At 42.7% G+C, this 25,608-nt stretch overlaps 1 protein-coding gene across 5 annotated transcripts in view; it reads right to left on the reverse strand.

The window, feature by feature from the left end:
- Positions 1–8,939: 8,939 nt before the first annotated feature.
- The window catches only part of LOC109994097 (RNA binding protein fox-1 homolog 3), a 441,124-nt gene continuing 424,455 nt past the window's right edge, over positions 8,940–25,608 (reverse strand). For 4 of the 5 annotated variants that reach the window (XM_065965158.1, XM_029279957.2, XM_029279959.2 and 1 more), the window contains 2 exons: positions 23,275–23,353; positions 16,333–20,979 (listed from right to left, as the gene is read on the reverse strand). In XM_065965158.1, coding sequence (XP_065821230.1) covers positions 20,935–20,979; positions 23,275–23,353 — 124 coding nt within the window. In that variant the 3' untranslated portion in view covers positions 16,333–20,934. Of the gene's footprint in view, positions 14,192–16,332; positions 20,980–23,274; positions 23,354–25,608 lie in introns of those variants that run through there. The other variant, XM_029279958.2, reaches the window with a different exon arrangement.

The following is a 25,608-nucleotide window of genomic DNA, read 5'->3' on the forward strand; positions in this document are numbered from 1 at the left end:
ACATGCAATTTGGAGATATTTCAAATATATTCCATAATTTTCCGCGCTCTGCATGCAGGGCATCCACCTGCATGCTCCTTTTTTCTTTTTTTCTTTTGGCTTTGGTGCTACTAGGACAGCCCTGCCAAGCAGTCCTATAATCCTCGGGGTGAATAAAAATGGATTTGGCTGGAACAGACGCCCAGTAAGCTGCCTTAAACCAAGGGCCATGATAGCCCACAACACAGATTCTCTCATGTGCATCCTCATTTTTCACAGGTAATGCTCTACCTGCACTGACACTAACCCTGCAGCTCTTCAGCACACATGTAGAATATTTGATTTATAATGATTCAGATTTAGATTCTTTATTGTCCCACAAGGGGAAATTTGCGTTGCAACAGGAGCACAAAGAAGACAAGAAACACAAGGACAACATCACCATGAAACATAAACCAAAGGAAATATAAAATATAAAACCAAATAAAAACAGCGCAATAAAATCAGTCAAGAGCCCATACCAGAATGGAAAATCAAGTTATTAAAGTGCAAAGTGGAGGTGTGCAAATGTGCAATTCAAGTGCAAAAAGAGCAACAAATACCTAATTGTTGTTTAACATATTAATTGCACTTGGTAAAAATGAGACCTGAGACATGATAATTAGCAAGACACCAGCTATTGGCCTTTAAAGGTGCAGAATAAAAGCATTTGCACAGTTTGACAACCTCCTTGTGAACTCCCCGGACTAAAAGCCTGTTACCTCTCGATTATGATTTTAAAAAGGCGGCATTAGTGCACATGTTTTGTGCAGGCTGGAGGCTGTCAGAGTGAGCGAGTGTTTCCTGGCACAGCGTCCTCTCCTGCCTCCGTCTCCAGAGGCCTCGGACAACAGACGGGTCACAGCGAAGCCACATTTTAAATCCGGTGTGCAGATGGACACCAGTAGTGGTTCTAAATCCTGCGCAGGGCAGCAGAGAGAGAGAGAGAAGGCAGAGTTAGAGTTAGACCTATAGCATCCCCAGGTTGTTATTTTATTGTGAATCACATCTTGGCTGGTTGGAATATTTTACCTGGGATATCAGATCTCCACTGCTGACTGGAGCAGGAGACATTTTGGGTGTAACAAGCTTTTTATCTGCTCTATTTAACAACATATTCCATGTTTTTTACCTTCTGTTAATTTATGACTAGTAATAGGGCGCCGGTGGTGTAGTCCAAGCGGGCGACCCGGGTTTAAATCCGACCTTTGGGACCTTTCCTGCATGTTTTTCCCCACTCCCTCTCGCTCTGATTTCTGACTCAATCCATTGTCCTATCTCCAAATAAATTCACAAAAAGCCCCAAAATAAAAACCTTTTTACATCTGGTATTTATCCACATGTACGTCTCTCTACCTCATTTCTGCTTTTGAGGTCTTGTTGCTGAAACTGCCCTCCAGTAGTTACATCACCACACTGAACAAAGCTGGAACCAATTGAGTTAATTTTGGGCATGAATTAAAAAAGAAAAAGAAGTCATAGCTGCAGGAGGCAGATTTTAAGGACTTCTGTTTTTAGCCTCCTTATGAAGTGTGCTTTAAAGAAAACGAACCATGAGTCCTTGCTCTAACTTTGGTTCCACTTGATTCTGTAACTCATTATGTCTTCTCTGTGAAATTTTCTTTGATTAGTCTTGAGGAAAAGTTTTTTTTTTTGTGATTTCCCATCCAAGGCCACTAGGTGTCGACTTTCTGTGTGTCTTGATCTTTCTTTCTTTTTTTTTTAACCAAATCTTTGAACATTGATCAGCCCTGATGTCTACCATCACTCACAGATGGCGTTGCAGAATCTCTCACTTCCTGCTTGATATTTGCAATGGAGTCCTATCCGGGGTACCTAAAGCCCTCGACAGGCTCCAGTATGTGCAGAACTCACCCGCCGCTTAGCCCTGGCAGCTGATCACCCCGACCCTCATCCACCTTCACTGGCTCCCAGTCAAGTCCAGCATCACATACAGAATCCTCCTCCCCCCCTTGTACCTTTCTGACCTCTTCCACCCCTACACTCCGCCCCCGGACACTGGTTTGCTCTCAATTCCCCGCACCAACCTGACAACTTTCGGGGGTAAAGACCTTAAGTGTGGCAGCCCCCACCCACTTGAAATCTCTCCCAGGCAGTTACCCACAATGCTTCATCCTCGGACATATTCAAACAACTTTTAAAAACCAACCTGTTCATCTCGGCTTATAGACTTATTGCGTTTTTTTGTTTGTGTATTCTGATGTAAAGCATCCTTGGGCCAGTTGAAACGTTGCTACATAAATGTAAAAATGAACCTAAAGTAATTATTTTTCCTCACATACTTTCCTTTTTTTCTTGCCGTCTCCATTTCCTCTCTCTAAACCTCATTTCCTCATTCCTTCATCCTTCTCTTCTCTCCATGACTCACAGGCTTTGTTGCCAACTCTTTTAATGCCCGGCCCCTCAGATCACCCGATTCCCCTCTCTGACCTTGCATTACCCACAATGCATGTGGGTGTCATCAGCTGCAGTGTGCTCACCTAATTCCACAAATTGTGGCCCGAGCTTCCCGTTCTGTTGAGCCCAGCACTTTGGGTTTCCATTTTTTTTTTAGCGCAGAAGCTTTTCAGGATTCTTGTCATTATTTCCCCTAACAGGCTGAAGAAGGGAAGGTGAGTTTGAGGCTGGCTGGGCTCCTAATGACAGCACCTCCTCACTGTTATAATGGGTATTAAACCACAATCATATTAAGCTGTGCAGAGTGGAGTGAGTGTCACACAGGACAGTATTTTTCTCTTGCCTGTGTGCTTCATGTTTAAGGAGAGGGGCGCTCTGCTGACGATGCTAAACATACAACTCATGTAAAGGTTGTTTTACAGTGAAGCCTGGGACATCCAGCATGCAAAGACTTCCATCCATTATCTTTATTATCTATACTTCTTTCCAGTTCGGGGTCGCATTTGGGCTGGAGTTGATCTCTCCGATTTCTGACTTCATCCACTATCCTACCTCTAGATTAAAGGCATAAAAAAATAAAAAAAAATAAACCTTTCAAAAGATGTTGACAAAGGCTTTAAAATAACTACAAATTCAAAACCAGATACAAAAAAGGTAGGCTACAGAAGGCTTGTCGTTCTGATGTCCAGCAGTCAGTTCCAGAGTTAACTGACTCCTGGACATATAAAAAAATAAAAAAGATGCTACTGTACATTAGTGTCAGTTATTTATGTCTCATTCTTATATTGATTTTGATCATCTCTGCCCAGGGTGTGAGACGCTTTCATCCTGTCTGTCCAAAATCATTCTGTGTTTCTTAAGCGTTTGTCTCCCTCTTGTGGATAAAAATTATAATTACACTTTATAAACTTAAGACAAAAACATTTCATATCCCATGTCAGGGTGGATGATGTTTCACTGACGTGTCTTGTTATTCTCTTTGCACCTCATTTCATTAAAAAAAAATCAACTTTAAAGGAAAGGTGAGTGTTTCAGTAAGCATCTCCGGTTTTGTTTTCTTTTTAAGAGCCACTCGGCATCTCGTTGTTGCATCCAAAGTAAAACTTCCTCGGAGCGATGTGAGTGCGTTGGGCGGCTGCAGATGGCACTTAGCCGGACCGAGCGCTGTGGTGTTAGCAGCAGATGGTGCGGTGCCGAGCTGATGGATGCTCCGTCTGAAGCTCCAGACAAGAAGCCTGCTGCTCCTCCTCCGTCTGAGTTACTCTGAGAATCTGCAGCTCCCAAAACATCCGCACAACAAACACTCGCACACCTCCCCAACACACACACACACACACACACACACACACACACACACACCTATACACATAGAAGCATTAAAACACTGCAGAAAGGTAAAATAAGATGTTTCAGAAGTGGTAATTTGTTCTTAAATGGTTTTGATTGGATTAAATCTGATAGGGAGCTATAAAAAATAAACTTATGCAAAAGTGTTGTTGTTGATTCCTCCCTTCTGGGCTTCCATACATGTGTTGAGGTGAGTGTGTCTGCAGAGACTCTTTCCTCTGACGGGATTTTAATGTTTTGTGTTTTTTTTTTGTTGATTTCTCTGCGGTGAGCTGGTGTGTTTCCTCCAACCAATGAAGAGGGCACAGGTGAGTTAAGAAGTGGACAAAATTCAGCGATCCAAAACCGCCAAATATGACGGACGTGGACGTAGCGGCAAAGAAGAGAAAATATAATCATAGTGAGGCGAAAACACCACAAGGATAAACTACTCAGCTAACATGATGTGTGTCATCCTCAACATGCTAATGGGGCTTACATTGTTAGCTCCGCCCACCAGATATTTTAGAACTGAAGAAGCCTTTAGGAGGAGGAGAGGTGAAACGTCTTCAAGATCTTCAACCAAGTCCAGTTCCCTTTGGATCAAGCTCTTTCCAAAACGAGAATCTTACCCGGGGACGTTGAGTTGTTCTGCTTCCTGTGCTGAACACCGGCGGTTAGCTTGTGCTAGCGTCCGGTAGCCTGCAGTGTTGGTACAATCAGTTAACACACATTAAGTCCTGCAGTGAGTGGTCCAGTTTGAATGTTTGTTACAAGCTGCAACGAAAAAAAAGCTACTGACTCCACCTTTAAATACCTCTAAAGGCCCAACATAAAACATTAATTATTGTTTCTGTATCTGCAAAATTAGTATTTACGAGACGTTATATAAACATAGTTCATGCTAGGGATGCATCGCTACACTCAGGACATCATAAGTCATCATAATGAGTCACAAGTCTTTAACTTTTATAAACTCATTGGATTGAAATCAATCTATGAACTACAATTTTGATTTCATTCTCTGACAATAAAACTACAAAATATCCCCTTTTTCTTTTCTTTACAAACATAAGGAATACGTCTTTAATTCTTTAATCGTTCCATCCCGTAATGACACTGTAAACAGAACCTGTGTTAAATGAATATAAGAAACAGAAACACAATGTGGGGGAGCTGTGTTTTACAGTTTGAGTTTAGGCACCTTTAGAGCGTGGATATAAAAAAACACATGTTTTAATTACTCTGTCAAATTAAAAAACCCTTCTCGGGGCCCGTCTCTTTCGACAGCTGAGATTAATTGGCGTCTCATAAATACTCGACTGAACCGAAAATGAAACGGGTTGTTATCAGCCGCTCTTGCATTCACAAGTTGTTTTTGGCTCGTGAATCATCTTCGCTAATTTTTTATTTGCGACACGAGGGGAATCCTGTCGACCGCAGAATTGATGGCGGCTACAAATATTTGAGCCGTGTTTTTCCTTTTGACAAGCGACACACTCTGCGTTCTGTCTGCCGCTTCTGCCACTCCCCCCTCTGCTAGATGTGCTGTGACTTGATATATCGGGTCTTTTAGCCCCTGCTTTGGCTCAAGTCCAAGGCCCATTTGTACAGATGGGGTTTTACGTGGAGGCCATTTTAGCAAAGCACCCTCCCCATAAAGCCGAAGTGTCTCATCGCTTCATAATTGTGTGATTATGGTCAATTGCTGTAGTTGGGTTGACAGATTCTATTGAAGCCCAACAGATGCTTTTATCATATTTTTAGATCCTCGTCCGACCTTAATCAGGCGTTACGCGTCTGAATAAAACGGGGGAGATCATATTTCAGTCAGGGAGGAGGATCAGGTGTCTGACAGAGGAGACGCCGAGGCCCGAGAGAGAAGATGAAACACTTTCTGAGGCCTGCTGGAGGAATGTATGAGAGGTGAATAGTGCCACCAAGTGGGACTATAATGAAACAACACCTCCTGAAAATAAATCAACCAATACAGCCTGTTATAGACGGCACCAGTTGTGTATTTTATTTGACATTTTTGTCATTGACATGGTAGGACAGTATAAGGTCAGGTGCTTAAATGTTTTTTTTAGCTTGTAAACATATTTAAAAGTCAATTTTAGCAGATTTTTTTTATTTATTCCATCAAATTAACTTTTTAAGATTTTGACTGATTTAGTTTCCTTAAATTTGGGGCGTCCTCGACAATCTCAAAGCAGATCGGGGACGTTAAGATTGGGTCTTGTGGTATACAAGACAACACGGGAAGATAATCGGTTCTGAGCAGCCTCTATTTGGGAACACTCTCTGGATTGTTGTGAAGGAGGAATCGGCCCGATTATCCTGCAGTCTGAACCAGCAGGCTTTAGTCATCTCCTCTATTAACCCGTTTTTAAATTGTGTCCCAGTAGAACATTGTAAAGGCCGCTACAGTATGTAGTAAAGTATGAGATATGGAACCCAGAGTCTCAGTTTCTATTGCTTAACAATTTGGATTTTTTGTTGTAACAACCTCGTATGAGAGCGTTACTCTCAAACTTCCCGCCCCGGGCGCCGCACCAAGTTATTTGTCCAACGCTTAAACCTCACGGCTGTTTACAACAGAGGAGCCTAAGAACAACATAAAACACAGATCTTTGCATAGTTTATATGTGTTATTCTCCGTGCTGCATGCGCTGTACTGATGTTTTATACATCAGTAGCTTTACATGCTCTGGACTCTGAGTATCACAGAGCTCCGAGGTTCATCACTCGTTTTGAAAGGCCTCACTCATCACTGTTTGATGTACGCACGTGTTGGACGATCGACCAACACACTGACACATTCTTATTCTTATTATTCACACAAGGCTGTTTTAGGTCTGCTTCCTTCGTACTGTCTGACCTACATCAGTCAGAGGAGTGCAGGATCTTACAGTCTTTAGATTTGGGATCTTCTCTAAATGTCTGTTACAAAGTTCAGAACTGAACCAGGCGGAAAAGTCCTCTTGGAATTAATTACAAAACTACCTGAAACTTAACAAGCTGCTCTCATTGGATACTTTAAAGAGGATGTTAAATGACTTGAAGGTGGACGCACCCTGCTATGATTTTAGTCAATTTTGCCAAATATTATATCACTTTTTACTTCCTGTCTTTTAATTTGTACCTGTGTACCTTATATCATGTTTATAAGAATGTTGCTTATTGCTGCTCATGTCTGTTGGAAACTTTGATAACAGTGCTGCTGACTGTCTTGGCCGGGACACTCTTTCTTCTAAAAAGAGAGAGTGTCTCTCCCGGTTAAATACATGATTAAAAATAATAATCATAGCGTCGAGGAACAACAGATGCATGCTGTCTCATGAAAAGAATAAACACAGTTTCCTCCTAAATAGATGCACAAAGTATACATTTGCATTTCCTTCAGGTATCGTCTGTTACACTCATTTTCAAATTAAACATTTTCTCCTCGAAGTTTAAAGGTAATCTTTACAGTCTGTTTGAAGGTGTCCTGTACCTTCACATCACAGGAGAACTACAAGATCACACGACTACATCAGCGTCTCGAGTGGCTTAATGCGCAGAGTATGTGGGGATTGGGGGGGGGGGGGGGGTCACTCGGCATGACCAATTTGGTAGAAAAAATCACAACGTTTCAGTCCGTCTGAAAGCTGAAGCAGTGTGTTGGATCTTTTCTGTTCAATGTGATAGTGTGATGTTCTCCACACCTCGGTCATGAGATAGTTGGATGTTTCCTTTAAAGGCTTATGTGATTTTTCACACTTAAATATAATATAAATCAAGTATATCCTCTGAAAATAACTCTGTGAGTCATGACTGTCTACAATGGGTGTAACACCCGAGTCCCACTGTCTGTGATGTTTTCAGAGTTTTCAGAGTCCTATCTTCACTTTGTTTACATCGCCAGGACAGCCGGCTGACTCCTCCCCTCGTGTATAAAAGTTGTTTAATTGAGGGACTAGAGAAAAGAAGAATAACATACTGTACTCACTGCTTAACTGTGTTTCTAGATCACGCTCATTTCAGGTAAATTTACATGCAGTGTGAAGATACCAGCATAATAAAGATCACTAGCATTAGCATGCTAACACAACAATGCAGCGCAAGTTGTTTTGGTTTCATACTGGTGCTCAAGGGCGACATCTGCTGGATCAAAAAATCGCATATAAAGTCTTTTACCACATCACATCACTTACCACAGGATGGAAGCTGAAGCTCCTGGTGTCTTACACTTGTTTGAAAAGGTTTGTGTCTAAATTACCTCACGGTGATATCGCTTGCATATGAAGGCGTTCTTGTCGGTACAAGAAGTAACAATGAGTCAGAGCAGCCTGCACTTAGCAGAAATGAAACGCTCTGCAAAGTGTTTGTGTGTTGAGATAGACTTTAACAGCAAAGATTCTGGGATTAGTTTTTCTCTTCCATTATCAGCACACAGAGTCTGACCTTTGTTTCCTTTTCCATTTGAACCCTGACTTGCGATCGCTCAATCCAGGTGAAGAAAGACAGAGAGGTAGATGTGAGTGTTTCTTCAGTGTGAGCCTCCAGCTGTAAAACACTCCAAAATGTAAGAAAAGGATGGCACGGCGTGTTCACGTAGTGCACATTTTTGATGCGGCACAGTGGTGACACACAGAAAGAGCGACAACAACAGTGTTGCTGGCATGTCAATTTCTCTTCTTTTTTTTTTCCCCCCGTTGGGCTGTGACACAAAAAAAAAATCCCATATCCCATTGTTTGTAGAGGCTCAAAGGATTAAAACAAAGTCAACAGTGATGGAAAGGCGCTGATCTTTTGAAGTATTTACATTTGTGTTTTTTTTTTCTTTTTTTGCTTCTCCTCCTCCATCCCCCTGAATGCGTGCGTCTTATATTTCTTCATCCTCCGCTCCACGCTCAGAGTTTGTCTTTGCTTCTGCTTAGGTAAATGGCGGCCTCGGCGACAGACAGGTGCTCTCCATCTTGCAAAGCCCGGAGGTGGGGGGGGTGGGGGGGGTTTGGCATAAGACAAATGGGCACTGGGAGCGTCATCCTTTCCCTGTTCCACCTGGCTCATCTCCTGTTGTATTGCAGTGATGTTGTGTCATGGGATTTGTAGTCCCACAGCCCCTCCCCTACCCCCAAAAAAGCACGCAGCAACTCATCACTCACCACAAAACAGCGCTGAGACAGCAAGGCTGAAGTAGACAAGTTTATTAATGATAATAATGAGGATGATGAGGATGATGATAATATTAATAATTAGTCATAATTATAATAACGTTAATGTCATAATAAATAGAACTCTTCATCTGAAGCACGTAAAGAGAAGCATACAGAAAGAGAAAAAACAAAAACACAAAGTTCAGAGTACAGAGCCAGAGGAGGGGGGGCGGGGACTTCTAGAGACATTTTTTTAACCTTTCAATATATCCATTAAATTTTTTCACATTTTTAAACTTTATTTTACTGGAACATTTACAAAAAGGAGAAAGAGATAGATTTTTTTTAAAAAGTCCTTATAAATAAATTTTGTCATTATTAGAACAAAATACAAGATTTTTCGGGGGAGTCGGAGGATGTTTTTTTTTTTTTTCCCCCCTGGAAGGACGGCTAAGGGGGGGAGGAGGAGGAGGAGGAGGGGTGAGGGTGAAGGTCGGGGTGGGGTGGGTTGGGATTTTATGTACAGAATAACAGGAGTACAAAAGGGGCCGGTCGACTCACATACTGGAAGGTAAAGAGGGGGAAGGAAGGGGGGGGTTGGGATGGAGGGAGTAGAGGGAGGCCGGGGGGGGGGGGGGGGGGACTCTCAGAGGGACGACATCCTGCAAGTGTCACAGCTCAAGCAGTTGTGCTCAGGAAGATCAGGACCAGTTTGTTACACTGAAGGCAACTAAAGGAAGGAGGGCAGGGGTGGAGGGTCGCTGTAAACCCACTCCCCCCCAATCCCCCCCCCCCCATTCCATCCCTATACTGCTGAGGAGCGGGCTGGAGGTTCAGACGGTTTCTGTGAAGGCAGAACTTCTCTGGTAGCAGAAATAAACTCGCTGGCGTCAGAGCAGAGACAAACAACCACAGTTTGATTTAATTAAAACTACCTGGACAAACTGAAAGGTGGAAAAACAAAAAAAATCTGGAATTCATGCCTGACCATCGATGCTAACAGCTACTAAAGCAAGACAAACAGAAAGCAAGGTGTTATAAGAAGTGAATGTTTTTGTATCATCATTAAACTCCAGATCCCATGAGGCTTTGCAAAGGGACACTACCCATGCCTCATTGGAGCATCTTTGTTTTTCTGCCACTACTTCTCCGACCCCGGCGATCCTCAAGTACAACCCCACAGTGTCCCTAAATAAGCGCCTACAGACTGGAGGTCACATGTAATCAAACCTACACATTTGTACTGAAGAAATATGTGAATTTAAAACTTAGATAATCTACTAAAAGAAAACTGTGTTGATACCTGTTTTGATCCTACAGGCAGCCAGTATTGACTAATGTCTTGTCTTTAGTCATTGAGTAACTCCTGCACACTGTCAAACTCGCACAAATAACATTGGCGCCGTTGGGATTTATGGTTTGCATTGCAATTAAGGATAAACTAATTCTTCTCCTACTCAACGTTTTTGGAGAATAGAAAGTTTTACTGAATTTGTACCTAAGCCATATAAGAAGTTTTGTACAGAATGTTCAATAGGAAGCCCTGCTAAAACGTTGCCAATTTATTTGTACTTTTCAGACAGTGTGCAGGAGTTTGCCTGCAATTTTTGATCGACCCATTCGTCTCTTTTGCACTATTTCATTCACAGGTCAATCATTAAAATAAGAGAGATTGTATCCTTTAAAAAAGTGAGTAAAGTATTGGAGGAAAAACTTAAATGTTAATCTTTTAATGGTTGATTTGTGTAATGGAGGTGTGGCCATCGTTATATCACAGGTTTAGCCCTCCAAAGGTCAATTTCTCAACTGAGCACCAAATGAGGATTAATCCGCTGCTGGAAATAGTCCCGAACTAATGCACCGTTTCATTTAGTTTTAAATCAGTTTGTAAAAAAAAAAAAAAACAGAATCCAACTTAAAGAAAGTACTTCATTTTTTAAATCCATTAATGTATTTATCTGTAAGCTGCTTCGGAGTCATAAAAGGGAAGTCATAAATAGGTAGGCTAACACATCGTTGAAGTCTTTTCATGGGTTAAGTTGACAAAAAGAAGGAGTGATTTCAACCTTATTGCCTAAGATTAAACAAACTACAAACCTATTAAAACAAAGAGATAACAGTTGCCTAGCACGTGTGACATCATATCAGTTTTGGTTGTGAAGTGCATAGATTGTTCAGTGGATGAAATCAGAGCGTGTAACCAAACCTTAAAGCTTGTTAGCCCAGAAGAAAAAAAAAAGAAAAAAAATCAAAATTAAAACTGTGGTTCTTCATCTCTGTCAATTAACTCGACCGCTAAGCTGATTTTTTTTTGCCTCCAGAGCGGCTCCGCCTCCCAGTAAGTTTCCCCCGTCAAGAGTAAAAAAAACTCCAACCTGCTCCCGAGTCGTTTCTGACCCACCACGAGTCTGTAAGTAGGCCAGATGAATCATGTGACTCTCAGAAACAAACCTACAGGTATATATAAAAAAAAAAAAAAAAAAAAAAGAAATGCTAAGCCTGCACATGATCGCAGCATGGGAGAACAAATGACCGACTTTACCCCAATTAGACTTCACAACAGTTAGTTGCCATGATATAGATACTCTTTGTAATATATGAGAAGCTGTCTACAGATGAACAGAGGTCGCGTGGGTAGGAGCCCTGATTCAGAACAAGTTTTTTTTTATTTTTTTTTATATAACCTGAAATAAGATGAAGTTACTCAAGAAGTGTGAGGTGAGATTTACTGTACAGCATATTAACAGTACACACTGCAGTTTTTGTACAGGAAGTCAGGAGCTTAAACCGAGTGTTTCCCTCTTGGAGCAATTTCACACAAAAAAAAAACCACTACCAGCTCAGTAGTGTACCCTGAACTCTCAAACAAAGTTGTGCTTCACCTGAACCTGCTCGCCTCCTCATGAAAAAAGAAAAGTTTCTTTTCAGGGCCAGCAGGTTTTTTTTTTTTCTCCTTCCCCAATATGCAATAAAACCGCCCGCCCACCAGGGTCAGCATGAGAAACAGCGGTTCATAAAGCGAGGCTGCTGCAGGAAGCTCGGCCTCATCAGTACGGGGGAGGGGGAGGGGGAGGGGAGGGAGAGGGGGGGTGGGCTCGTTAGATTAGAACAGCGAGCTCTTCCTCCTCTGCGGTGATGAGCGAATGAAATCTGGGTCACGTCAATACACATCCGGGGCTCCGCCGTCATCACAGAGTCTCGCTGTCTCCTGATCAAAGAGCGCTGAGACTGTGTGTTTCAAATCATACTTTGGTTCAAGTGAGAAAAGAAAAAAAAAAATCAATATTCATAAACTTTTTATCTGACGCCCACAACACCTAACACTAATTAGCAAAGTCTCCACAGCGCCAACGAAGGGCCGGATTACCGATTCTTTTCCTGAAGTGTCTGTGGGGTAAAAAAAAAAGGAGGATGGCGTTTTGCATTTGATGGGGGGGGGGGGGGGGGTAAAAAGATCTAGAACTGTGTTTGTTTGTGTGGTAAAGAAGGAGGTTTTGGTGGGAAGGGGAGGGGGGGTAGATCAGTTCACACTATCACCATCACACTTTCAATCATATAACACATGATCACATGTTACAGTAAATATCAGGGACATATTTAGTTGGAGGGGGGTGGGGAGGGGGGGGTCTGATATCTATGTTTGGGGGGCAGAGGCTTCCTGCCCACACCCCCTCTCTACTCCCTGACATCACCACAGCCCATATAATAGATATGTATATATATTTATATACAGAAAAAAGAATACATACTTATTGGACACCCTAGACATTAATGTACATTCAAAGAACTGAACCAACATTCTCGTTTTTAAAACACGTTTACAGTGACTCTCCTGATATAAAGAATTTTTCCTCTTCCACCAAATTTTTTTTTCCTCTTTAAAAGTTTTCAGTGCTGCAAAAAACAAAACAAAACAAAAAACTAAAAAAACTAAAAACACACAAATAAATATTCTCAGAATACATTGACAAAAGAATTTGACATATTTCAGCCCTCGTTCCTTGTTACCGTTGGATGGGCACTACTGTATTTCTATAATGTTTTATCTAGCGACATAGTCTATTTATGCCTCAGGCTTGTGTTTTGGTTATGCACCTGCTGATGTAGTACAATGGGATAATTCGAGTATATTTCAATTTGTTACATGGACGTCGATGAGTTATTCTCGTCAGGGTGGAAACGTGCATCCTTGGTAAGTTGTACGCACCTTGTTTTTCACGTCGATCTGAACGTTTTTGTCCGTCGGTGCAGAGTGACACAAAGGCTTGGGCTCGGAGTCTGGCAGGTGAGGAAAGTCGGCGACCTCTGCGACCGTTTTTCTCTCTTAACTAGTCCGTAGTCTTTGACCTCTGCTGGGGCGTGGAGAGGGGCAGACCGGGGAGTGCTCGGCTGTATACCGTCTCACCGTCCCGCCGTGGCTCACCCCCCCCAACTCCCCAATGCTGTAAACCAATGACGCTGCCCATTGGGGAGGGCGGGGATGCCCAATGGTGCTGCCAGGAGAAAGTGACATCACGACAGTATCCACAAGGGACGCTGCTAACAGTAGGCGCTGCCGGTCAGTGACACCGCAACGAGGAAGGGGGAAGGTGCGACATCACCGGCCCAGAAAAAGGAAGGAAGTTAAGTCAGGAAGGAGGTCACAGGGAGGTTGGAAGGAAGAAGGCGGAGCAGTGAGACCAGGAGGCTGACCTTTGACTCCACCCACAGGAAGTACAGCGTAGAAAGTGCGTCTGCCTGGATGCCGAGCTCTCCTTGCCACCTTTTCTGTTCATGTTTTTTTTTTTTTATACACAACCTTAGGCGACAGAGCAGTGTGCCATAGAGAGAGAAGGGGGGGATTCTCCCTCCTCCTTCCTGCATACCACAGAATCAGCATCAAGGGCCAACTGTTCATCTCCCCTTACCAAAAAACATAAAAACAGATTTGTACATATATACTGCTTTATACACACTTTTTACCATTGTAAATCACAAAAGTATAGAAAAATAAAATGTTTTATAATAACGGGACACTTTTCATTCTCTCTCTGTCTTTTTCTACCCAACAAAAAGGTGGTCCCTGGTGGAAACTGGCTCACTCCGTCTGTCAAGTTTGTGGCTGGTTTTTGACACCGCTGCGGCGGCGCCACTTTGTACGCCTTCCCGTCATTCCCTCGCCAGCCTCAGTAGAGGGACTCCTTCTCGTCTTCTTCTTGTGTTATTTTCTTAAAGCTAGTTCTCCTCCCTTCGTTGTTTTCATCTGTGATGTCCATCAATACTGAGTACAGCTCTTCCTTTTGTATTTACTGGAAACAGGGGGAGAAAAGCGGGGAGACTGGTAAATATGCAGCAGGTGATGTTTTCTGATAGGCATACATAATGAGAGGTGCTATAACACGTCTATGTGGAGCAAGCTTAGGGCAAGTTTCTGAACAAGTTTTCAGGAAGTGTCACAGAAAATATAGGCAGGAAAGAAGTCATTCTTTGAGTAAAAAAAAAACAAAAAAAACCCCATATGGGATAATGTATGAAAAAAAACAACACTTTCTTTTAAAGTTCCCCCTACCCCAAAAAGTCTCTGTGATGATGGGAAAAAGTTCACAATATGTTAAAACAAGCCAGTGGAGTCAAGCACAGTTGAAAGGAAACAATTCTTCCAACTCGGCTGCGGAAAGTTGGAGAGCAGAGAGAGACAACAGCTTCATTCACTTTTCATCCCGTTCTTGTATAATGCGACATAACAGAAGCGAGAGCAGAGGCCTCTCAGCCTGCCAAAGCCGGTGCTACCCGCTCTCCCCAGAATAAAGATCAGAGTGTGCTGTAATCATACGAGTGGAGATCGGCACTTTGGCACTGCAAAGAGAGAAGAAGAAGAAGAAAAAAAACAAAAAGTCTCAGAGTAATGGGGCTGGATGGAAGCAAGAGAATGGAGGGGTGGGGTGTTGCGTTGGTGGGTGCGTGGGTGTCGGGGGCAGGCGAGGCGAGGCGAGCATCCCGGGACCCTCGTCATGACAGATGCTCGCTAATTCAGAGTGATCTCCGGCAGCTCTGCGGAGCCTCTGACATAAAATAAATAAATTAAGAAATGAAAGAAGACGAGGCTTTAATTTGCCTTTGTAGAGAGAGTTACTCTCCACCCCGCTCCCCCATCCCCCCCCCCCCTCCAACCCCAACTTCCAATCCAGAGAGACTGACACTCAACCCAGTGGCGTGCTCGATCAGCGTCCACCCTGTCCCCCCCTTTGTTTCTATCTGTTCTCATACAGGAGCTGCCCTCGCCACCTCCCCCTATCTATTCTATACCTCAGATTTACTGAGCGCTCGCTAGGGACCCGACCATACAAAAATATCCACACGCAGCCTTATAGCTCAGCGGGGAGGGAGCACAATAGCGCCGGAGCTACATATAGTCCTCTCTGACAGGCGGTGCAGACCTCAAAGGGCTGCAGAGACAAATATATTAATCACCCGCGGACATGAAGGATTCAGGGGGAGGGTTACTTTAGGCATCACAGTCTCTGCTTCTTACAGTCACAGTTTGTTTTAACAAGTCTATCTTTAGTAATTAAAAGTTAAGCCCGTTAAAGGGCCGGGGTCACCCAGATACAAAAAGATGCCTCGTTCTACTTAGACCTGCTCGTACTGACACAAACAGAGAATGATGCTTTTCTGTTTTCAGGTGTGTGCTCCTAAGATTTATTTTTTCTCTAAATTGACTTTAAATTGCAGAGTTGTGTGTCTGTCTCTATCGACTGTAAATACTGATGGACGAAGCCTGAGTGACGTCACCCATCTGTTCCTGCAGGGGGCCTCCGAGGCTCATCAGCAGCAGCCACCATGCTGGAAATGCTGTCTCAGTCTAACTTTAAGTCGACCTAACGACAGGCTGAGAGCTGGAGCTGAGGCGGGTTTTAAGCCTCTTGACAAACTATTACATCCCGCCCACCTGTCAATCACTTCAGCTATGCGCCTAACAGTGCAGTGTGTGCCAGTGTTGACAATAACTAATCAGACCTATTTCGTTTTCTAACCAGGCTGTAAACATGTTTATTAATGCTGTAAAAACGTCTTTTTTGCATGTGGTGTGTATGTGACTTCCTGTGTTCCTGGAGCCAGCATCTAGTGGACACTCGAGGAACTGCATGATGTTGCACTTCCGCATTTGGCTTCATTTTTCAAGACCGGAGGATACTGCTTGGTCTCTATGTGTCAGCCCACAACGCTGTCGTGTGTGGTATTAGTTGTTTTTTTTTGTCACATTGCATTGACCTCTCACGGCCACCATAGCATTCTTCCCATTTTGCAGCTCTCTGTATGGCCGGACCTCCACTGGGGAATAAGTGAGAAAATCAACATCCCCCCCCAAAAAAAAAAAAAATCAATCCCACATCACATCATAGTTGAATAATCCCAAATCAGCGACGACATCCATGTGTGAAAACAGACATGATGTTCTTATAACTGCTTTATTCTGACACTCAAAACAATCAGAGGTTACTTATAGGTCACATACTGAAACATAAAAAAACATGGATAAATCAAACATCATGATGCTTTTACTGAAACCTATGAGGTAATTCATCCAAAGGAAAATTTACTTTACACCTCTCAGACAATATATTCTCAATATAGAAAGTACATACAATTCAAGAACAAGTTCAGCTGAATTGAAAACACACAGATAACCCCACTTCATATAGGAATACATATAAAACAGTTAGTCAGCGATATAGAGTGTGTGTGTGTGTGTGTGTGTATATACATTTAAATGTATGTACAGGTACTGTCACTTTTTTTTTGCTTGGTTCTCTTTTGTACAAATCTTTTAATAAATGCACCTGCCAGCTTATCAGGGCTGAGTGGATACTTGTATTCAATATAATGGATAGATAAAGACTACTCTCTGCGGAATATGTAAACATTTCTCAATACGACTATTTACGAACTAACAGAATGTTTTCGGGTCGATAAAGAGGTCTGGTTGCATATTAAGCTGGTTATGGAATACAACGAAAGCAAAACAAATCAAATATCAAAGAGTTTTCGTTTTTTTTTAAATATAAATTCACATTCAAAATGACGTTAGACTCACTGTTAGCGTAATTATGACGGCTCAGACCTCTACAATACTGACTAGCAGTTATTTACATTGTTACATCGTTAACGTTGAAGCCTTGGTAAGCTGACACTGAAACAGTTTTAACAATGCCTCGTTTGAACTTCTTCTGTAAACTTGACACGATCCCCATGCACACAGATCTCAAACCCGTCCCCCTGTAACAACATGACAGCAGAGTAGGAGGCGTCCAGAAACCTCCACATTAGCACGCTAATTTCACTTAGCAGGTCTTTGAGCGTCTGGAAGCACAATTAAACTGCTTTTTTGGGAATATGTTTGGAATCTGAGAGGTCCTTCAAGGAAGAATGTGCCACATTTCACACATAAATACAGCGAAAATATCTTCTGTAAATGTGTCTCTGAGTCATGACTGTCTACAATGAGAAGCGCGAGTCCTGCTAGCTGTACTGTTGTCGGCGCTGTGTTAACATGGACGGGACGGCCTTGTATAAAAAGCTGTTTTAGTCAAGGACTAGAGAAAAGAAGAAGATCTCACTCGCTGCTTATTTAAATGTCATGTAAGTGTCTTTACATCACAGTCATTCTGTGTCAATTTATGTGCAATATGAAGCTACGAGCTAACTAAAGTATGCTAACATTAGCCTGCTAACACAACAAAGCAGAACACAGGTGACTGCAGCTCGAGCAAAAGACAATTTTGTCACGATGTACATATTTATGGTATGGTCAGATTCTTGCAGAATGATCAGCCCTTTATGTTTGTGTGTGCACATAGATAAGACTTTATTTGGCATGGACATCACACATACCAGATGCATTGTTTTAAGTGTTTTAGCATACATGCTAGTTCTCAACACCTGTCCACAGGAGGCTTGCTCTGTTAGACTGTCATTAATGACAACAAATGGTCAAAGTAGTCTTTTACTATAGTGGAAGAAAATCAGATTAAAGTATATAAAAATGTTTTTTGTTGTATCTGAGGTCAAACGATGTCATGTTATTACAGGGCGAAGGAGTGAAGTCATGTCAAACTGTTAGCTTACTGCAAACCACACTGTGTGCGCTAACTGCACTCACTTCCTCTTCCTCCCTCTCTCTCTCTCTCTCTCTCTCTCTCTCTCTCTCTCTATCTATCACACACATTCTAATGCATATAATATAAAGCACATAGGCGCACACACACACATCAGGAAAAAAAACCTCTTCCATTCCAGTATAGCTCGCTAAACGTGCTCACTACCTGAACGCCCGCTCATGAATACTCAGAGTTCACACCCAAAACAAAAAAAACCCTTCACCTGTTTGAAAATGAAAACAAATCAAACTCAAAAGTTTCTTTAGACTCATATAAAAACTTCAAACGCTGCGTACGTACTAGCATAGAAAAGGAAGAACAATGTTTGTTTCCCCACATTAAGTTTCTCCTTCGACTCGCGAGGATTCATTTTCCTTCTTTTCTTTTTTTTTTTCTTAAATATACAACATGACTTTATATCTTTTTAACATCTCGACTAAACATAAACTAGCTGTATATGATACTTTTATAAATATGTTACATCTCTGAAAGGATTTGGGAAAAAAAAGGCTGATAAAGTGCAACAAACAAACTTTTTTCTTTTGGAGACCACAAACTTCTGTGAGGATATTCAGTATTATCGGCAATAGCTCTGAGTCTGTAGCTGCACGGATATCTGGACAGCTAGTTGTAGCTAACGCAGAGATTTTGTCCTCTCCGCCTTGAGTATAGCACAACGTTGTAATAGAAGCTAACCACTGCTGCTGCACACATTCTACTTCCTGTCTCCAAACTCCTGGGTGCTTTTAGAGCTTACTGCTCTCATGTGTGTATGTGGTCGAAACAGTTTCATACAGTATATGTCTACATATATATATAATACATTAGCTTTAATAAGAACAACAGTACAGTCTCATTTTTTATCGTCCTCTCTCGGGGTCTCGGCTTAAATGAAAGTCAGCTCCTTTAGAAAACTGTGTTGCAAAGAGGTCAGAGAAAAAAAAACCTGCTGGTTGTGTTAGAAATCAAAACTGTGCTGCCTGCTGAGGAGTGAACAGTTGTTGTTGTTGTTGTTGTTGTTGTTGTTGTTGTTGTTGTTGTTGTTGTTTTTCTACTTTGTGAGTTTCAGTTAGCTTATCCTGAGGTTAAAAATATTTTGTGCAATGCTTAAAAAAGAGAGACCGGTGACTGGTAGCAGAAAGAGCCCTCTGTTAGGTTCCCCCCAACCGTAGTGCTGTGTCATTAGTGTGTGTGTGTGTGTGTGTGTGTGTGTGTGTGTGTGTGTGTGTGCGTGAGAGAGTTAATGTGGAAAATGTGGAGTGTGTTCCAGTGCACCTTGAGTGTAGTTTATCTGCCATGGTGTATTAGTGAGGATATGCAACCGTGTCTCCAGCAAATTAAGTTCACATGCAACTATTTGCATTTAGCAATTACATTTCTGGGGGAGGGAGGGGAGGGGGAGGGGGGCATTCAAAGAAACTCCTGCACGCTGTCGGGCATATTTCTAAGAATAACTAAGTATCATAAGTCAAAGTTAAAGGTGGTGTCTTTGACTAACACTAACAACGAAGAGATTTGATGGACAATGCTGACATGGCGGTTGTGTCCCACCTCCTTGCAAGTGCATAAATTGCATTTCGCCTCTTCTCTATCTTCTTCTTTAGTAGCCAAACTTTAAACCTCTTTGCACTTCATTTAATGTACATGACGCGACAATATACATAAACGTTTCATTGTAGGAGCCACTTGACTCGATAGCAGTCATCGATAAGCTAAAACGTTTGTTTTCAGGTTTTAACAAACGCAAAACCAGGTCCTTAACAGAACCAGGTTCCATTGCTCCTCCCTAATTATAATGTAAGGTATTTGTACCGATGCTTTTGATAAAATATGTTTATGTCTTGTTCACTCTTTTTTTGGATTGCTGCAGGGCACACCCGGAAATTCAAATAAAAAAATGCACAACAAATAAATCTACTCTGCATGACGTTGTTATCACGCTAAAGGTCAAAGATCAGCAGCTCTGCTAGTGGAAGAACTCTCTAATCATTGCTCTATACCTCTCTTGTAAAAAAACACTACAAACTATGTCGCTTAATGATTTCAACCCACCCCATAATCATCCCTGTCGTTGCAGAAAAAGTTGCATTTCAGGTGTCATAAATTTGCAGGAGACGCGGCTGGAGTATGAGCGTTGTGAGTACAGAACAGAAATCTGACCTTTGTGACCCTTTTTTTAAACTCTGCATGCTGTCAAACCACACAGTACAGCTGGTGAGGCTCCACTGCAAGTGCACAACAGTAGGACACTCCAACGTTTAAAAGGAAAAAACAAAAAGCAATCAGAGCAGCGCCGTCTTTGAGCTAAGAATCACCGAGGCATGTTCATCAGCGAGTCTCTGAACGCTAGATGGAAGATAGTGGATTATGAGCTATAGGATGGATTACTGACCAGTAGAAACCTGATCAGACTCCTCTGGGTTTTTTTTTTTCTGTTCCTCATTGTATGGATGTGAATCATTTAAAAAAAAAAAAAGCCCAGGTTTATTCTTATTCAGAAGACAGCGGCTGCATACACACACCTCTGAGCATGCATCATGCGTGCTGCAGTAGGCTCACATTGGTTATGGTGACACAGCACCCAGATACAGCAATCAAGATAATGCATAAAAAAAAAAGAAAAAGAAAAACTTTCCAAAAGAAAAGCACAAAATGAATACAAAAACAAGAGCAGAACAATGATGACATCAAATCGGGCTTGTTGTAGAAATATCGGCTTGAGAGGGTGTCAGGGAAGGGGGCTCAGGACGGGCACCACGGAAGCTTTTAGTTTGATTTAGCTCTCCACCGAGGACCGGCTTGTTTTGTGTTTGTATTTTTTTTTTTTTTTAGATTGTTTTTGTTTGTTTGTTGGGGGAAATGTCTCTGTCTTTTCTCGACTTTTTTTCTTTCTTTTAGTAGGGAGTGAAGCGACTGTACCCTCCTCTGTATAGGCTAGCCTGCAACATCAAAGATGAAAAAGTACCAATCAGTATTCAGGCGACAGCTTTAGTCCGTTTCTCTTTCTCCACAAATTTCCTTCCTTTTTTTTTTTTTTTTTAAAATCCATGTAGTTATCGTCTTGTCATTTCCATATTATGGTTTGGCTGATACTTTGAAATATTCCAGCCCACTAATCAGAGTGTGTGTTAGGAACAGGGTCAGCAGGAGTTAAGGTGGGGATCGCTTGACGCAAAAAAAGAGCATTTTCTTGAAAAACAATAAAGTCATAGAAACACCGGGCCTGAGCTTTTTCTAATTAATAACACTGCGGAATAAATTAAATCACTTCTGAGCTTTGTGCCTTTTTTTTCCTTGAGGGAAAAGCCATTTCTTTTTTTCTTTTTTTTCAGGCTCATACAATATCAGAGATTCGACTGCAGCGGAATAAGTTCAGAGAGGTTTAATCACAGCTCCTTTTCATGTCTAGCGGAGGTGTCTGCACCTTTTCTGGAGGGGTGTGAACCTCCACAGGATATTAGCCCTTAGATTTAGCACCATGCTCGAGATATCTAGGGCAGACACACACACACACACACACACACACACACACACAGAATAAAGCATGCAAGTGGGCCTATGCATGCACACCTGCACATGCACACACACACAGACACACACACACTCAGCCCTCCTCTCATCTTTCAGTGGCTCTGCTGCAATTAAGAATTCAGACAAACTCCAAAGGCTACAGAATGTCTTCAAAGGCTAATTTTGCCTAATTTCGGGGAGCCCTCTTGCTCCGTATGAAACTTTCATCCGTTTGAGATGCTTCTGTGCGCTAGGAGTGAGTAAAGAGAATTTTCCAACCTCAGAGGAACTAATTATTGTATAGCTTTTAAATGCAAAAAAAAAAAAGACTCCTCTCTGCTGGAGAACCATTAATCAAATATGATTAAAGAATTAGGGAGCCAAACTGGTCGACTCTCTTTTAGCTCATGAGTTGATTCTGTGTCGGCCCTCGGAACAGCCCCGCTCCCAGTGGCCTCGCCATTTGTTCAACACCACACAAGCGCACACACACACGGGCACACACATCCTCTGGAGTCTGTGTTAGCTCCCCGAGCTCCCAACACACACAGCATTAGCTCTGATATTTTTAGGGGGGGGGGGCCAAATCCTGCCTTTGACTTTGATCAAGAGGACGAGCAAAGTGTCAGAGAAATGGAAGGAAATTTGGAGGAAAAAAGAAGAAAGTATAAAAAAAATAAAAAAAATAGAACATTCAAGCACATTTTTTTAATTAAGTAAATGAAGAGGAAAAAGAAATGTCTTAATTAATGAAAGCTTTTAGCTAGCAGCTGCACCGGGGAACTGTACGCTTTATGTTGTTGAAAAATCGCATGCATGCCGGAATGGTAAATTTGAGTCATTTCTCAAGCAGAGAGCACGCCTCGCACCAAGCTCGTGGGCAGGAGGAGGGAGGGAGGGCGAGACAACTCCCCTCCCTTCGTCTTGCTCTCTCTCTCTCTGTCTCTCTCTCTCTGTCTCTCGCTCTCTCTCTTTTATGTCCCACGGCACACTGCTGCATGCGTTTGATGGTCCTTAATCTCCAGGTTTTTGGTCTGCGAGCCCGGTCCCGTCCCCTCATCGTCATAAAAAACAAAAAACCAAAGAGAAACTCTCTCTCTGTTTTTTTTTTTTAAGATGCTCCTTTATTTATTCACTTTTTCATCTTTGATGTTACAGTAGCTGCAAAAGCTAGCTAAAAACAGACATTAACAATTCAACTCCATCCCTTCAAGTTTGGTTTGTCTGAATGGGGGGGGGGGGGGGGATGTAGAATGAACAGAAAGCTTTTGGAAATGTTAAATAAGATGCAAAGTTTGTGTTAAAAAAAAAAAAAAACAACACACTGCAGTAATCACTCATTCTCATTTCAGTGGGGAAGTCAAAAATATATTACATGGGTGGGTGGGGGGGTGAGCTTGCATGGCATAACATAACTTTGTTGCACTAAATGTTTTAGCCAACATGCTGGGGGGGGTTCTGGTACTGCTCAGCTCCACTAGGGGGTGCCAGAGAGCATGACAAAACCAAATCGATTAATGAGTAGATACATAAATAAAAACCAGTGACCGCTGCGGCCTCTGGTCTTTATTTTTGGAGTGTGTATGTGTGTGTGTTTGCGTGTGTGTGTGTGTGCGTGTGTGTGTGTGTGTGTGTGTGTGTGTGTGTGTGTGTGTGTGTGCTGTGTTGTGAGGTCGCAGACTGAAACAGAGGGGCGTTTTTTTTTTTTTTTCTTATACACTCACCATAGTCCCCACACTGTATGTGGCTGCAGGGCCAATCGTGTGGTGGTAGGGGTCTGCTGTTGCATAGACTCTGCCATAGCTGCACAACGGGGGGTGGGGGGGGGGGGTTAGCACAGAGAGAGAGAACACAAGTCATTGATCTATCATTGACAAGGAGAGCAGAACATTTATGCATGCTTGTTTAATGCTCAAGCCCCCTCTAGTCGACTCTTTCAAGTCTCTAACACGATCAATTATTTCCCTCCTCGGCCTCCTGGGCTTCCTGCATTATACAAGGTGGTTCAAAAAGGGGAGTTCAAAGGTGGGCGAATTATACTTGTCTTCTCATTGTCATCTTGATTGGCTGGATGGCATAAGTAATGAGCGCACGGTGAGAAAAGAGGACGCGGAGAGGGAACACGTTTGGTGCTGGAGGGCTCGGTCTCTCACCCTGTTCTTGTTTACCCGGGCTGCACACTGGGCTCACGCCCCCCTGTCTTTTCATTGTTGCTGGTTCGGAACTAATCCTTCCAATTTCTTTCTGAGACAGGACAAGATGTGTCTGCTTTATTTATTTATTTATTTACTCGACTTCACATATTCCTCTATTTACTTTGCTTCCCCCCCCCCCCCCCCAATGCTTGCTTGCAAATGAGGGTCTGCACGGAGCAGATAAGGCGCAACCAGCCAAGGACTGAGGGCACCAAATCAACCAGGAATAAAAAAAAAAGAGGAGGAGACAGAGGAAGAAATTCTCCTAAAGGAGGGCTACATAACATACATGCAGTTCGAATGAGCTACCGTCGAGTCGTATAAGATCGAAAATGTGGCTCGGCCCATTTAAGTCCAGCTCAGCCAAGGTCAGTGAGCAGGACGTGAAATGGGGAAAGGGCTGCCTCGGCTCCTTCGGGGGGGGGGGAGGTCGGTGCCGTTGAGATGGTCAGGGGGGGGGGAGTCTCTGTGGTCCTCTTATCTTCTGTGAGCACCGAACCCCACAGGCCCTCGAAGGCTAATATATCTACAAAATGACTCTCGACAGAGTGGCACCGCTGACGAGCGGCAGGTCAAACCACCCTGTGCAATGTCACAGAGCCTCCACAGAGCCGATTGGACGTCGGCAGGGACTCTCCACAAATGTGACTGGCCCCCTGTGGTGACCAATTCAGTGTAAAACTACAGTGGTGAGCTAATCTACCAGCTACTTCAATGATGCTCCGGTACACTGCCAGAGGAAAGTAGCAAGCTAAAGCGAGTAGCGCACTACATCATCAAAGCATTTCTATTCTGTTGTTGCTTCACATCAAACCAACCTCATCCAAGTCATTTCAGTAAATTAGGGATTTCCTTTATGTAGCACAGGTTCAAACAAACACTCTGATGGATGTTTTTTTCTTGTACCGTCTCAGGGTCAAGTCAGAATGCAAATGTTAACAGGCATGTGTTACATTGACTTTTTACCCGTTTCCTCTCATGTGTTCGATATTTATTTGCTTAATTTTGACTTCTGCAGCCCTCCAACCTCTCAATGCTTCACTTATTTCCCTGCCAGCAAACATTGAAACCATCAGACTATTTAGCTCGTCAAACGACTAGCTGTGATTAGCACACTGTACTGAATTGTTAGCTAGCTTAGTTGCTTGTTCGGTTGGACTAACCAACTCTGGAATCACCTGAAGGTGTCTTCCTTTTCATCACGTATGTTTCCCTGCGGTAAAGACTTTTGTAGTCAGCAGCTGAAGTATTGGAAAGTGATGTTCAACAGAAGTCTGTCGCTAACTTTGTAGACATCTGTACATGTTGGTGGCGGCGGCGACTCTACCACCTGGCTGCAGAGAAATGTAGTTCAAATTGGTAACGTTGCTACTTTACTTTTACAACATGTCCAGCTCTACACAGTCCTCTTTAATGCATCAGACTCTCGGGTATGAACTCTTGTTTAGTTACTTTAAGGGCTTTGGAAATGCAGCCTGTGAGCAACGTCGGCTTTTCAGATAATAAATGTTTCATATTTTTTTGCAGCGTTTTCACACGCCTTTCACAAGCCCGCTGACCTCATTTTATGATTGGCTGACGGCTCCGCGGTTAAGTCTGATAAGGTATTGCTGAGACAATACCGACAAAACCCCCCCTATTGATCCAACGGGCGTGACCGCTTTATTCAAAAAGGGAAACAAACAGACAAAGCAAAAACAAACAACTTGGGGGCGAATTACATTAAATCTCAGGGAAAAGTATAGGCAGGAGAAACTGGAATTAAATCACTCGGAGAGAGAGAGAGAGAGAGAGAGAAAGAGAGAGAGAGAGAGAGAAAAAAGCTGCTGTCCAATTTCTGCTCTCGCCGAGCACGGCTGCTCA

The sequence above is a fragment of the Labrus bergylta genome, chromosome 16 (genome assembly GCF_963930695.1).
Source record: "Labrus bergylta chromosome 16, fLabBer1.1, whole genome shotgun sequence".
In the NCBI taxonomy this organism is placed as follows: domain Eukaryota; kingdom Metazoa; phylum Chordata; class Actinopteri; order Labriformes; family Labridae; genus Labrus; species Labrus bergylta.